The sequence below is a fragment of the Phasianus colchicus genome, chromosome Z (genome assembly GCF_987193195.1).
Source record: "Phasianus colchicus chromosome Z, bPhaCol1.hap1.1, whole genome shotgun sequence".
NCBI lineage: Eukaryota > Metazoa > Chordata > Aves > Galliformes > Phasianidae > Phasianus > Phasianus colchicus.
In genome coordinates, this window is record NC_143476.1 from 50565882 (window position 1) to 50580556 (window position 14675).

At 40.5% G+C, this 14675-nt stretch overlaps 1 protein-coding gene across 1 annotated transcript; it reads left to right on the forward strand.

The window, feature by feature from the left end:
• Nucleotides 1-371: 371 nt before the first annotated feature.
• Nucleotides 372-9865, forward strand: LOC116232289 (fructose-1,6-bisphosphatase 1). The gene is made up of 7 exons (XM_031598536.2): nucleotides 372-607; nucleotides 2692-2854; nucleotides 4597-4689; nucleotides 5715-5858; nucleotides 7060-7197; nucleotides 8404-8523; nucleotides 9470-9865. The coding sequence occupies exons 1-7, from the start codon at nucleotides 438-440 to the stop codon at nucleotides 9659-9661; spliced, it is 1020 nt and encodes a 339-aa protein (XP_031454396.1). The 5' UTR covers nucleotides 372-437; the 3' UTR covers nucleotides 9662-9865.
• The last annotated feature ends 4810 nt before the right edge of the window (nucleotides 9866-14675 follow it).

Consider the following 14675-nt stretch of genomic DNA (forward strand, 5'->3'; position numbering starts at 1 on the left):
CATCCACATTTGTATTTTCCAGATTAACAGATTTGTTAGTTGTGCCTAGGCTCAACTGTTGAGCAAGCTTGGTTCAGTGTGTACATTTTTCTGATCAAATAAGCAGTGAAATGTATTGTTTGGTTTTACTGCACAGTTCAGAAGGCCGGAACCAAAAGCAGCGGGATTCAGGAGGGTCTCGGTTCCTGGGGCTGTTTTGTAACAACAGTACTTCACAGAATCACAGTATACCCCGAGTTGGAGGGGACGCACATCGAGTCCAACTCCTGGCCCCACACACGACCGCCCAAAATCCAAGCCCTCTGCCGCTGTCGGCCCCGGGGGCGGAACGGGGGGGTGGGAGGAGCGGGGGGGCGGGCGGAGGGGCGGTGCCGCCGTCGGGTGTAGGTGCGGAGCCGGCGGCGGGACCGCGGTGTCTCTTGACTCAGGCCGGCAGCATGACGGACCGCTCCGCCTTCGACACCAATGTCATCACCATGACCCGCTTCGTGATGGAGGAGGGCCGGCGGGCGAAAGGCACCGGGGAGTTCACGCAGCTCCTCAACTCGCTCTGCACCGCCGTCAAGGCCATTTCCACTGCCGTGCGCAAGGCCGGCATCGCCAACCTGTGAGTGACGCTGCTGTCCCGAGCAGGGGTCGGGGCTGCCGGCCGGGTGCTGCGGGAGGTGGGATGAACATAAAACATCGGGCTGCGCTGCCGTCCCTCCGCTCTTCCCACCTTCCTCTCGGGACTGCGGCAGCATTTCGGACAGCATCTCCTCCCAGAAGCAGTGAGCTGTATTACTTGCTTCTTGGTCCTTTAGCGGGACCCTCACACAGACATTCATCAGCCAGGTGTGGGTGTTTTGAACAAGAAAACCAAAGGAGTGGGCTGAAAGGCAAAGTGTATTGAGTTGGGTTATTGCTCACTGGAGTTAACAACTCAGTATCAGTGCACTGCTTTGTGCTATGTGGTGCCTCATCAAGCTGTTAGTTTGTTTTGTTTTTTTCCCACATCGTTTTGTAGCATTGTGAATTTGTGAGGATCTGAAGTCTTCCTCAGGAGCAGGCTGTGGCAGCCAGCAGAGCTGACACCAAGAGCATCAAGAGGAAATCAGACCTCGCAAGGCATTAAAACAAAAGTAAAACTATTGTAGATAACTACTCAGTGATATAAATCACTGTATTGTCGATATAAACTGCTTCATTACTTAATGAAAGTTGTAGCCGTACTGTGCTACGTGCACACTATGTAGTGGAAAACATATTATGAGTGAAAGCAATACAGAGTAGTATTTATTGCAAAATGTATTTTTACTATTAGAGAGTTGAGAAGTTTAGTGAAGTTAATAAAATAAAAGCAACTCCAGGACACTGGATATTCCACTTGATGCATTTTTGAAGTATTTTGCTCTGCCTTGGCTTCTACTTTTATGATTACCATCACTTTCTCATTGTTACATTCTAGCTCCTTCCAGCACCTGCTCTTCTGACCACTGAGGACTAGGGATTCCCATCTCCACCCTTGTTTGCTATGGCTGATGTACCATTCCTCATGTCTTCCTTGCTTTCCTGAGTTGCTGCAGGCTCTGTGTCTGTGCACAATGTCCCCCGCAGGCTGCATGCTGGGCACATCTCCCAGCCCCAGCACTTTGGGTGTGGGGTCTGTAGCTGCTGGGCTCATGTGGAGCATACTCCCTGCCTTCCTCTCCAAAGTTAGAGTTGGAGATACAGCACTCTCTAGAAAAGCTTTCACACTTGCAGAAAAAATGTTCAAGGTGCCATAGCAGAAACAGAGGCAAACAGAGACACAAGAGAGAGTCATGGCAGGTCTCTTGCATGCAGCACATTTCTGCTTTCCTAAGTTCAGCATTATTGCAGAAGACCTGAATTACCAGTATTTGGATTGATCAGTGTATCATGGCTGAAGTACGTTAGAAAAATCTCAATGTGTGCAGAGCTGGGTCTTGTTTTTCTTTGCTGAGAGCTGAACTTCCTGGTCTCTCTTCTGGTCGCTTTCAACATCGCCTATCACAAGTCTCCCGGTACTTCCTGATGCCAGACAGAGTAGTTCTGATTAGCTGGCAAGGCTTTATTTGTGTTTTGTGCTTGTGTTTCTCAGTTTTATTCCCAAAGACATGTTTATAGCTTAAAGTGAAAAGCTGAAAACACTGAACCGTAAAACTGATGATTTATGTGTGAGCGAAGTATTTGTTTTGGAATTTGTACATGAAGTGCTAATCAAGTGCAAACTATGCTAAGAAGTTACAGTGTAACTAGCATGGTCACATTCACTTCTTAAGTATACAGTTTCTAGCTTTTATAGTAAACAGCTGTGACTGGAGATAGGATGAAGAGACAGCATTTGGGCCTTATAGTTTATATAAAGTAACACAGTTTTGTAATTCAGCCTTCACAGCCCGCTCTGGCTGTATGTGTCTGTAATTCAGGGACTATTAAAAAACAATTCCTTATTTTGTGTACCTCACCTCAGTGTCTTCTAGATTTTTCATGACACAGGTAATGCTCACAGTTATCAGTAAGAATCCACTGGACTGCAAATAAAAAACAGGTGCAAAAACCTGAGAGGTCACCCATTAGAACTGTTTCCTCTGCAGGATGTTGTTCAAGCATTGACTTGTCAGAAATGGGCTGCTCTGGAAGCCGCAGTGATCTCCTCTGACTAGTCACTCTTTCCTTGCCTTACTTTAGGTATGGGATTGCTGGTTCTACCAATGTGACAGGAGATCAGGTGAAGAAGCTGGACATCCTTTCCAATGATTTGGTGATTAACATGCTCAAGTCATCTTTCAGCACATGCGTTATTGTGTCAGAAGAAAACAAGGATGCTGTAATAGTGGAAGCTGACAGAAGGGTTGGTAGTACTAAAAATTCTCAGTACTCGATTTCGGATCAGTCTTTATAATTCTATCTTTTCAGATGTGGGAAATTGAAACTGAGCTAAGAATTTCAGAGAACATGTCCTTTTCCATATAGGCACACACAATCAGTTTTCGGTTTGTTCTTTAGGTGTGTGTGTTCTCCTGTCCCTGTGTTTGTCCTGTCTGCTATTTCTGTTCCCAAGACTGGAATTTTAAATTTGTTTCTCTGTTTCTCTCCACCTTCTTTCTGATCTACTTTTTCCTAATTACAGAGGAAGTGTTTTTCATGTTTCTTTCTCCTGATTTCTGGAGCTGCACTCTGAGTCCATCCAGCACTTTTGTAAAGGAGCTGTATCAGTAAAGCACTTGAGTACCTACTTGTCACAGATCAGAGCTTCAGTTCTCCAGTGTAGGCATATTCTCCCAGAAGGCCCGAAAATAAGATTTTACAATGACATAAAAAATCACTCTGACTTTTTGATCTTAATTATATTTCCTGGTCTGCACACACTTCTTGAATGATCATCATTCCTTTTTGCTGGCTAGTATTCTGAGCAAAGAATCTCTGAGCAAAAAGTAAAGAGAAAATAAACAGCAAACATAATCTAGGAAGTACAACATTTGTTTTCTCAAAGCAGTTATCTCCTTCTTTGCTGAGAATCCCTCAAAATTGATTGGAATCAGATAAATTTTACATCTGCTTTAGATCTGAACAAATGTGATTACAGATCCTCACAGATCACTGAGGGAGGCTCAATGCTAATGCTTTTTTTTTTTTTTAAACAAAATGTGAGATAATATGGCACTTTTCTCAGAATTCCTACCCATATGATAGCAGAGTATAGCATTTCTGGGTTTAAAAAGGTTTCTGGTTTACAGGATTGAATTGAATGAAAAACAGTTATGCAAACACAGTTAGTATGCATAATTAGTGATTGTGGACAGGATAGGGGAAAAATGAGCTACGTAAAAAGCACAGCTGTTTTCCCTGTACTGGCAGTTTCCTTTGTCTGCAAGAATCCTTAATATGGCCATAGGCAGAAACCACTCCTTTCTGGGGGGATGAGCACCCAGCCCACAGGACAAAACCAGAAACTGGCTGCAATAATTTCTGAGTGCCTGTCCATTTCTGAGCAGAGGGCTTAGTTAAGCTGTTTAAAGTGGAATATGCAGTAAAGTGCATAATTTCTGAATGTCAGGTGTCATTTAATCCCTCTAATTTTAGCTCTTAATTAAAAAAAAAAAAAAAAAAAAAAAGACATACATAATTGTCTTTTTCCTTAAAATTCAGCATGCAGTCTCATTAGAGGTGAGAAAATGTAGGCTAAATAATAGATGTTAGAGGATGTCTATCAAAATGGATCAGCATTAGCTTGATATATGAAACTAAAATAATTACTTAACCATTTAAATTAAAAAAAAGAAAAAGAAAAGAAAAAAGAAAAGAAAAGAAAAAAGAAAAAGAAAAGAAAACCAGCTTTGGTGTTTCATCATCGTTACTTACTTTAAGGATTCCCCAGATTCTACTGTGGCACAAATCACAATTGTAATCAAGAATGACATGCAGGTCAGATTTCTTTCAATAATGAAATTCTGTTCCTTCATAATCTACAAGAGCATTTTAATTTATGTTGATTTGGAAACATCTGAGAATTTTTATCTACTGAACACTTTTATTTGTAGGAGGTAAAGCAAATAATGTTACTATTTTATGTCACACGTTTTATATTTTTAGGGTAAATACATAGTCTGCATAGACCCTCTGGATGGATCATCTAACATTGACTGCCTTGTTTCCATTGGGACCATCTTTGGCATCTATAGAAAGGTAAAATGCTTTCCTATAGAATGGGAAAAAATATTATTGTGCACCTTTGAATTAAATAAAATTGCATATGAAAATTTAATAAAATCTAACTAAACTTATTTGTGAGAGAGACTTTCCAGGACTGACTGTAAGTTAAATCTGCTGTTTCAGATGCTTGCATAAAAGACTTGCATCACTGTATTAGGAGATGAACATTAGAAGAATATGGAAGCCTTGCTGATATTTAATTAGTCAGCTAAAGTAGTCACCCCTTACAAACGTAGCTGGTATTAGATTCATAAATAAATTTATTGAGACAAAATACCATGTGATTGTAATCTACATGGGAAATGCGCTTTTAGGTTTTCTTTTTCTCTGTATTAATAGTTATGTTAGCCTGAGGACAGGCTTCAAACGTAAACCAGAGCTGAAATATGGCATGTGCATTTGAGTGTCTAATCTACTCTGAAAGGCAGAAACCTTGTCTGAAAAGCCTGAAATACTGGACTTACATGTCACAAGATGGGGGAAACAGTAAGTCAGATAAAAACACACCCAACTGTCTGTTTTAATCATCTTTTTTATGTTCTCACATCCCTCAAAGTAACTATTTTCCACTTCACTTTTCGATGAAGCAAAGGAAAATAAAACAACCTAGATATTTTGCTCAGCTGTAAACTCCATGAGTCATTTTTCATTGCTTGCTTTTCAATTATGCCTTGGAGTTTTGCTTCTAGTTGTGTTCCTCACCTCCTACAAGGAGGTGCACAGCTCTATATTATCACCTTAATCCTTTCCTGTTTCCTGCATTCCAACAAGGCTTATATAAGAGCATTTCTAGATGAATGTGTTTGTCTCTTCCATATAATTTGTTCATTATACGTAACGCATACAATAATAAAACACATCTATTAGGAATCCTAGTTGTAAGCCATGCAAGCATTTGTGCTTGGATATGCCGTAGAAGATGATTCTTATCTCAGAGTTCAGTTACATTATATAGCAGATTTAAAAAACAAAGTAATTTTTTGCACTGCTTTTTCTAGATATCCCCTGATGAACCTACTGGGAAAGATGCTTTACAACCTGGGCGTAATCTTGTGGCAGCGGGTTATGCCCTCTATGGGAGTGCCACAATGCTGGTACTGGCTACTTCTGCTGGAGGTGTCAACTGTTTTATGCTTGATCCGGTGAGAATGTCTTCTGCTCGTTTGTTTGTTAGGGATGACAAGTTAACTGTCTGTAAGACTCATTTGTTCATCAAAAAGGTCAAAGGAGCAATTTTCAAATTAAAGCCGATGTGGAAAAATTAAGTACATTCTGTAACCTGTCAAAACTAAGATCAAGAGATTTTTGCATTCTGCCTGCCTGCCGCACTCAGCAATTCAGCAATGGGAAGACAGTCAAATCAGTGAAGCAGATATGCAGGGCGTGTCAAATAATGTGGCACTTAAAACAAGGTATTTTCTGCAATGCAGACTGCAGCTGAGTATTTTTTATGCCTTTTTTCCTTAATGCTAGGGCTTTAGTAAACTGTTGAAGCAGAGATTCTTAACTTTCTTTTATATTTTCAGATCTCGCCATGATGAGTAAAAGAGTAAGTGATGTGTGTGAATGTGTTAGACACTGTAGAACATGCTGATGTATAAGCTTTAAAATCAAAGGCATATTGACTGCAGCAGAGAGTTGCTTGCTATAATAACCCGTATTTGTGTTATCGGTTAACCAGAATGTGGTACCTGCCTGCATTAAGATTTTAGAACCTGCAGCTGTCAAGAAGCAGGAAATATAATGTGGTGCTCCCTGTAAAATAAGAGCTTAATTGGCTGCATGTGTTTTTGTTTACATTCAGATAGGAGACAGCTTTGAGCATGTATGAATTTTATTTTGTTTGCTTTAACTAACATAGAAATTTACATCATTGAAAACTAAACAGCCCAGCCTTGGCTACAGAGATCAAATCTCTTGGCTTCAGTCTTCTAGTTAGACCAAGCTAGGACAAACTAGAGTGTATTAATATCTATTTGGAAACATTTGCACATTGCTTCATCTGGCACTCTCAGTTTTCGTACTCTTCATAGCCATTCCTTTGTTATGAGTTTAGCAAAAGTATGGAGAGCTAAATGAGTTTACAGGCAACAGCATTATTTTCTTTATATAGAAAACTGAGAGAAAGCTGAAAATGGTAGTATAAAAAAGCTTGCATGGCCCCAGGATTCCTGCTCTAAACTGTATCTGAACAGCAAATACCACCTTTTTCACAGATACTGAATCATAAAAGAAAGTAGCAGCTGTAGTGATTATTTCCTAAGCTGTGTATATGATTGGCTTTCACTTTGTAAATAAATGAGAAAACAACATTGACATGCTATTTCTCTTTCTTATTTTTAGGCAATTGGAGAATTCATTTTGGTTGATAGGGATGTGAAAATCAAAAAGAAGGGGAACATCTACAGTCTCAATGAAGGCTATGCCAAATACTTCGATTCTGCAGTCACCGAGTATCTCAAAAAGAAGAAATTTCCTGAGGTAAAAAATGCAGTTTCAGAGAAGCTTTCTGATCACAAGTTACACTTAGCAATTCCTGCTTTAACATCAGTTACTGCCTCATGTATGACGTTCCAAGCTTGTTTGTTTTCTTTTTTTTTTTTTAAATCTATTAAAATGTATCTATGTGTGTAGGACTGCTAGTTAGAGCAGCTAACCTTCAGTATTACACTCCACCTCTGCTTTTTCTTCCTTTTCTTCAATATTTTCTGATTTTTCTATCTTAGCCAGGGGCCTGAGTAGCTGTTCTTGGGTTAAAACTGGGCATTCAGTGGTAAAGTAGAGAGGAAGTGTTATCTGGCGATGAAGAAACATTTTCTACAGGCATTTTAGGTTGCAGCTGTCACACTGCAGCGTCTGATTAGATGTAGAAGCTGAGCAGGGATGTTGGCCTTGTGCTCAGTGATAACATGGGCTGTGTCCCCAGGGGCTTCTCATGTGAAAAGTTCATGCTCTTTCAAGGTCTGCTTTGTGGTCATGCAGCTTCCTGGTATCGGAAGGCCTGAAGCTCTGAGGAATACCCACAGAAACATGTCCATTCTTACGCCTTCCTTCTGTCCTCACTGCAGTTATTAGGTGAATAACAGTGTCAGTATGTAGTATTGTTAATGTTCATCTCCACACTCAACTTCCTGAATGAAGACTGGTATTTTCTTCTGGTGACTTGTAAGTTTAAGGTGCTTTTTATCAAGATACTAAAATGATACTGAAAGACACTATCTTCAGTGTATCAAGGAACAAATTTTGGTAGTCAAATGTTAACTTTTTGTTGACAAAAGAACTGTCAAAACTGAAGCAAAAGGGTAAAAAGAATCACTAAATTACTTCTTTTGCTTTTTTATTTTTTCCTCATTACAATAGAATAAAAACCCAACATCAGTTTCCATCACTTGATCTTTTTGCTACTGGAAATGCGGTGTTTTCCAAGGGTTAGAGCGCTGATAGAGAGCTGGGCAGCATTTCTGCTGTTGGCACCAGCACTCATCCATTCTGAGATCTTCCATCTGTTTTTTTCCTTGGATTTTCCCAATTAGAAAATGAGGAAGAAACCGAATTTTTAACCTAAACTACTTGGAATACTATGAACTGCAACATGGAGGAGTTAGATGTTACAACCACTAAGATGAAAAAAAAAAAGACTAACCTGACGTGCTCAAAAGTTACGTTTATCTGAATGTCTTTCTATAGGATGGCAGTTCACCATATGGTGGAAGGTACATAGGATCTATGGTGGCTGATGTACATCGCACACTGGTGTATGGAGGAATCTTTCTGTATCCTGCTAACTCCAAAAGTCCTAAAGGGAAGGTAAATCTGCATAAGTCCAATTACAGAAGAAGTTGCATTACATAGATATTTCATTATCGTGGATCAGTATTTTGATTCCAGGGTGTAATTCTTACAACTTGGAAGCTTGTATCTCTGATATGCACATATGACCCACTCTTCACATGCTATCACAGGAGACAGCAACTTACTGTCAGACACCAATTTTATATTCACATGAATATAGATCATGGATCATCAGCAGGAACGCACTAGGGATTGTTTGTTTAAGCATCTGTCTGCCCAAACCATAGTGTCCCCAGTTAAGTGGAAAAATTACAAAACAAAATAAAGGGCTCACACTATGCTGAGATTCCTATTACAATCCGAGGTATCGGAAGCTTAAATGTAATGTGCTCCTTAAGAGAAGCTCTGCTGAACAGGAAATCCTCTTCATCTTTTTCTTAGTGGTGCTGCCTCATCTGGAGGAGCCATGCTTGGCTGTTTCTTGGCTGTTTGTTTGGCAGCAAAGAGTCCCTTGTGGAAAAGCACACTGTTAGAGGCTGACAGGGTGACTATTTATTCAGCAAAGACCTTTCATCTGTTTTGTAACTGTCCATAAATTATTGCTTCAGATTGCAGATAAGATGCAGTTACTCATTAGAGAAACCTAATGGCATACTCAGGGCCACTGTTTTTCTTACTATACGATCTGCTGCCTTGTTAAAGGCTGTGTCTTGCATATGGGCTTTATCTCTGTGTAAAGAGCACAATGCAAATATGAACTATGGAGAAAGCAGTCAAACTGAGCAAATCCAACATTCTTTCTGCTTTATTTACAGTAAAAATTCACACAATTCTGGAGTCAAGTTTATATTAAGAATGGAGTACTACAAGTGTTGATTGGCTTTAAATCAATTGCCAGATAGTTATGTGATTGTGAGCATTGTCTGGATTGAGCACTGTCATTTTGATTTTTGTCTTACAGCTGAGACTGCTCTATGAATGCAACCCTATGGCTTTTGTTATTGAGAAAGCTGGGGGAATAGCAACAACAGGACATCAGCCAATACTAGATATAGTGCCTGAGGATATCCACCAAAGAGTGCCTGTTGTCTTGGGATCTCCTGATGACGTGAAGGAGTACCTGGAAATTGTCAAAAAACATGCAGCTAAATGAAGAAGGCCTGCTGCAGTCACTATGCAGATGGGAAGGAATGCCTTGAAGCTAAACCAAAGAATATATTGCAAGTCTGAACTGTCAGACCTTTGTAACAAGAAAGGGGATAAGCCACATTTTCGTAAGCTTTTTTTAAAATACAGTTGTACTGTAAAACAAAAGGCATTAAAAGATTGTATTAAAGGAAGCATTGAAAGAAAACAAGGGGAAAATGTTTGGTTTTTTTATTCATCTTTTTTTAATTACACAGAATCACTGATACTATAAGAAAAGATTGTGCTAGGTTCACTGGTACCTAACTTTCTCAAACAAACAATACTGTCACCAGAATATCATATTCTGTCCTCTTCTGAAGATCGTATAGCTTCTTACACTGAGTGATTCCTTGACCAGTCCATAGTTCTTTGATGAAAATATAAAGGCTAACATGGATGATTTCACACATTGATTCTAGGCCCTACAAATTATTCAGTGTACTTCAGTGTGGACTTATCCTAACCAAGAGCTAACATTTGTGAAATATGCACATTAATATATGGTAACTCTGACACATCCTGTTAATACTGCCAGCTAGTATTCTGTCAGATCTAGGTATATGAAGATGGGAAATGGAAAATGAGACATCTTGGAGGAGGATTTTGAATTTCAGAAAGAGCATGTGCAGCTTGGTACCATTCTGCTCTGATGGTATGACCATCATCGCCAGAAATTAATCTGGTTGAAAAAGAACATCTCTTTTACTAGCAACCCTCACCTGGTGTTCTTTGCGTTATTTTGAGAACATGCATTACCACAGAAGGAAAGAATTGTGCTGTGTAAGCAGAAGTAAATTGTGAGGATTCCCACAAAGCATGCCGGCATTTAATGTGCTGATTCAGAGCGTGCTGCTGGCAACACAACATTAGTGCTTGGGAGCTAGATGGACCGTCCAGCTGTCCAGGACTGCAAATGCCTTATAGGGTCTGGACAGTTCTGACCATCCCCTCTTAGCTCTCGCTCTGCCTGTGCTCCAGCTACCAATGTTGTGAAGACATGTGCCTGGCCCTGAGCAGTGCCTAGCTCTCCACAGGCCATGCTGAGGACTGGAAAACAAGGAGGCAGTCAGGTGGGAGAGGACTCAGGCCCATGTGGCCAGGCAAATGGGACAGCTGGACTACTGCCTGCCTAGCCTCTCCTGTATCCCAGACTTTTCACCACAGGCTGTCTTGCACATGCTAGGGCTAGTGCTGCTCCCTCTGCCTGCTCAGGTTAGACACCAGCCACTGGGGTGTAGCCACACTCTCACTTTTGTAAAAGAGATAAAATATAGTTTTTGCATCTGTTTTATTTTTTCTTTGTGTCTTTGAAAGGAAGAGGGAGTCTCCATTTTGGATGCATGGATGTGCTGGGTGTGGGTGGAGATGCTACTTCCATCCTGAAGCGCTTCCTGGCGAATTACTTGGCTATTCCTCCTGCATTTCCCTGTTTACTGGCTCTAGCACGTATCCCTTAGCACTAAGAGGCCTCCTGCTCACCAAACCAGCCATAGCAGGCATGGTGCTAGGAAGGACTCCATGATGTTCTGGATGCTGCTCCTAAAGCAAAACATGTGGCTGTTTCTGCAGTGCATAATTTATTTAGACTGTTAAGGTTTTAACTCAATTTGTTCTCAGAGCCATAACTGGACACTTTCATTTATTTCATTAATTGGATACAAATAAGAAAAGGGTTGGGAGCCCTTACAGTTTTTGTTTTTTGTTTTTTTTTCCTCACTTTCCACACACCAGTCTGGACTACAGTGCCTCACCAGTACATTGCCCAACTTTTAAGATATGCAGCACCCAACAGCAAGCCATTTCAACCAGCTATAGTAACTCCTCAGCTGCATTCTGCCCTCAGCCCCTTCAAGAATCCTTGGGCTGCATACATCTATTTTTAAGACAACATACTGGCAACAGGGAAAGGTTATAGAAAGAAAAGCAATACTGCCTGTGTTTACCAGGACATTTTCCAGTGTTTTGTGGTGGTTTTTTTTTTTTTTTCCCCTATGGGTTGACATTTTGTAGTGAGCGTTTTGTAGTGAGTTGTTTCTTTCTTCCTGTCCGTAATACATGTACCCATGATAGGAAGAGCTCCCATGCAGCCACTTTCAGGGAGAACTCATTCACAGTTCCTTTGCAGGGCTGCCCTGGTGCGTGAGAGCTGTGCGGGAGGGCTTGGTTTGGCAGGGCATCCATATTCAGCTCCTGCACTACCTCTGGCCCTGCTCAGATGCTGAACTGTGGCATTTGGTGAAAGGTCACCAGCTCTAATTTCAGGCAGCACCATCCAAGCGACTAATATTTATAAACAGATAGAAGAGATATCACCTTTACGGTGCAAGGATAGCCTATACACCAATGGCAGTGGGAATCAGCTTCAAGAGCTCGTGTAATCACTGTATTAGGAGACAGCTCTGCAGATCCATCAAATTAAGTTGCTTTATTTTTAGTATCCTTTCTGTTCTATTACAGTCCACTTTATTGACTGGTTTATAGTCATCACACATTTTAAAAACAATCTTATTTGTTTCTCTTCCACTTATTAAATAGTAATATTTTGTATAGCTTAACAGTAGGGCTTTTTATCATTTAGAGGATTCTCCACAATATTTATCACAAGTTTGTCTTGGCCAAGATCAGCCAGGGTGAAGATTTCCTCCTGCCCAGTCTTTTGCCACTGACCAAGTTTTTTCATTTATTTCTCTTATTCCACCATTGGCTGTAACGTTTCTGGTAAGCCTGGTTATAGAGCTGGTGGTTGTTACATACTTACATAAGTACATTTCTTACTGAAGAAGTATTGTTCAAGCTGTACCTGAAAGTGTTCTAAACTAACTAAGAACTACCCACAGCTGTAGAAAGCATTTGGGAAGTTTTCAGTTTAAAAAAAAAAAAAAAAGAACTAAAGATGGAAACAATGACCTTTGAACACTCTTTGAACTGCTGACTCCAAAACAAACTTTAGAAGTGGTTCTGAACTTTGTCTTTTTGACCAGTGTGCAAGATCACTTGGAATCAATAGCAAAGAAGGTCTACACGTGATGTTTTTGACAAATGTTAGAAGCCATAGTACACAGACGCCCACACCGCCAACAAATTTTATTTGCTAAGTTGATGAGGTCTACCACAGTGTTACACAGGAAAGAGATTTTGCATTAAGAACATTTTAGTACCCCTCATGCTGAGAACCATTACGATGATGAAATAACTCGCAGAATGTAGTGGTTGTATTTTAAACCAGCAGGTTTGTTTACACGTCTAATGTGAATCTTTCCCTTCCTTTATTCATAGCCTCACCATGATCTAACCCACAGCTCTGTAAATATATCTTTTCTTGGTTTTTCTCAAAGTCTCTTGAAAGAAAGAAAGGCTCCTGTCCTGGCAAGATGTGTTCTGGAATATATGAATGGCCTCACAAGCTTTTAACTAGATCACAGAAAACAGAAAATATTCCAGATAATTTTCATTTCCCACCTTATTGCTTTTGAGGATGGAGTGGAAAATCTGCCTGCTACTCCATCTGAGAAATCCTGTTCACCAGTCCTCCTTACCCTGAGAATTGCCCAGTGACAAAGCAAGAGGCAACGGGCACAAACTGGAACAAGTTTAAGCTGAGCATGAAGAAAAACTTATTTACTGTGCAGTGACACAGCCCAGGCACGAAATGCCCAGAGAGGCTGAGGAATCTTCTTTGGAGATCTTCAAACCTGCCAGGATGTGATCCTGGGACTCGGTCTGCTGACCTCCAAAGTAGAAAATCTCTGCATTCAGATGTATCGCACATGAGGAAAGAGAGACATTTAAGAAAATAGTGAGAAATACTGAAGTGTAAAGGAGGAATGCAAAGGGATGTCAGAACTCTTGGCATACAGCTGCAGCTCCTACAAACAAAAATAAGACTAAATACAAGTTCTGTTGATAAATCAAATTTCTTCTTTCCTAGTATGATTCTAGCCTAGTAATTTGGTTTCAATCACTGACAAAAATTAATCTCTTTGAAACTTTCCGCTTTACCTTCAGATTTTCTAATTTTGTTGTAGGCTTTCCAGACCTTCATCTTAAAAATAAGAGACTTCTACCAATAAGTTAAAATGAAGACTACATCATGTGATTGTTCTGATTACCTCCTCTAAGTGAGAGAACAGAACTGCAATTGAGAGCTGTAATTCCAGTGTTCCAGATGATAGCATATGCCTAACTCACTGCACTTCTATCTGTCTTTATGCTAGTGCCATGTATTCCAGGTTTGTTGCTTGCAAGAAAATGATGGCAAAATTATCTGCAGTGCAACTGCAAAGTGAGACATATCTACATTTGCATAGAATCACAGAACCACATAATTATGTCAGAGACAAGATAAAATCAGATAAGTATAATTTGTTGATTAATGAAGGGATAATTACTTAGGAAGCATCAAGCCATAACTCACTCAGTGTTTTTCATTTGGGTAAACCATATAATATTAGAAGCAGCCTAGACTGAGAATTAAGTTATTAAAATGGTACTGCAACTGCAATAAAAAGCAGCTTTAATAGATGCATGTTTAGATGCTCAGTGCTATCATTCTGTAGTTCATCATGCAAAACCTCTTGGAGTACCCAAGGCTTAGATTTGGCTGAACCATTTTTCCATGTAATTTAGACTAACTTCAAAATGTCTGTGCTAGGTGGTTAAATGGCCTTCTGGCTTCAGACGCAGAGCAGTATTTTGCCTTGGGAAGTGCCATGCTCCTGTGCCAGCCTTGTGGAGGGCCAGGAAAGGATGGCCAGACAGGGGACAAGGTGATGAGAGGGCTTCCAGTTGTCACCCTTCTGCTGCTGGGACTCTGCAAATTGTGCAGGGCTTGTCTTGCTTTGCAACTCTGAGCCTATTGCTCAGGAGGACTGCGTTCAGCCACAAGGCTAGTGAGAGCCTTTGCCAAGAGCAGGCTTGTGTTGTGAGAGCTGCGTGCCAGGAAGGGGGCTGTGCGGAGGGCAGCAGAGCAGTGGCTGTCT

Bases quoted from the DNA above. Each gene is read 5' to 3' on its own strand.
- LOC116232289 (XM_031598536.2), top strand. From the start codon at position 438: ATGACGGACCGCTCCGCCTTCGACACCAATGTCATCACCATGACCCGC. The intron at 608-2,691 runs GTGAGTGACGCT...GCCTTACTTTAG, and splicing joins AAGGCCGGCATCGCCAACCT to GTATGGGATTGCTGGTTCTA. The intron at 2,855-4,596 runs GTTGGTAGTACT...TTATATTTTTAG, and splicing joins TAGTGGAAGCTGACAGAAGG to GGTAAATACATAGTCTGCAT.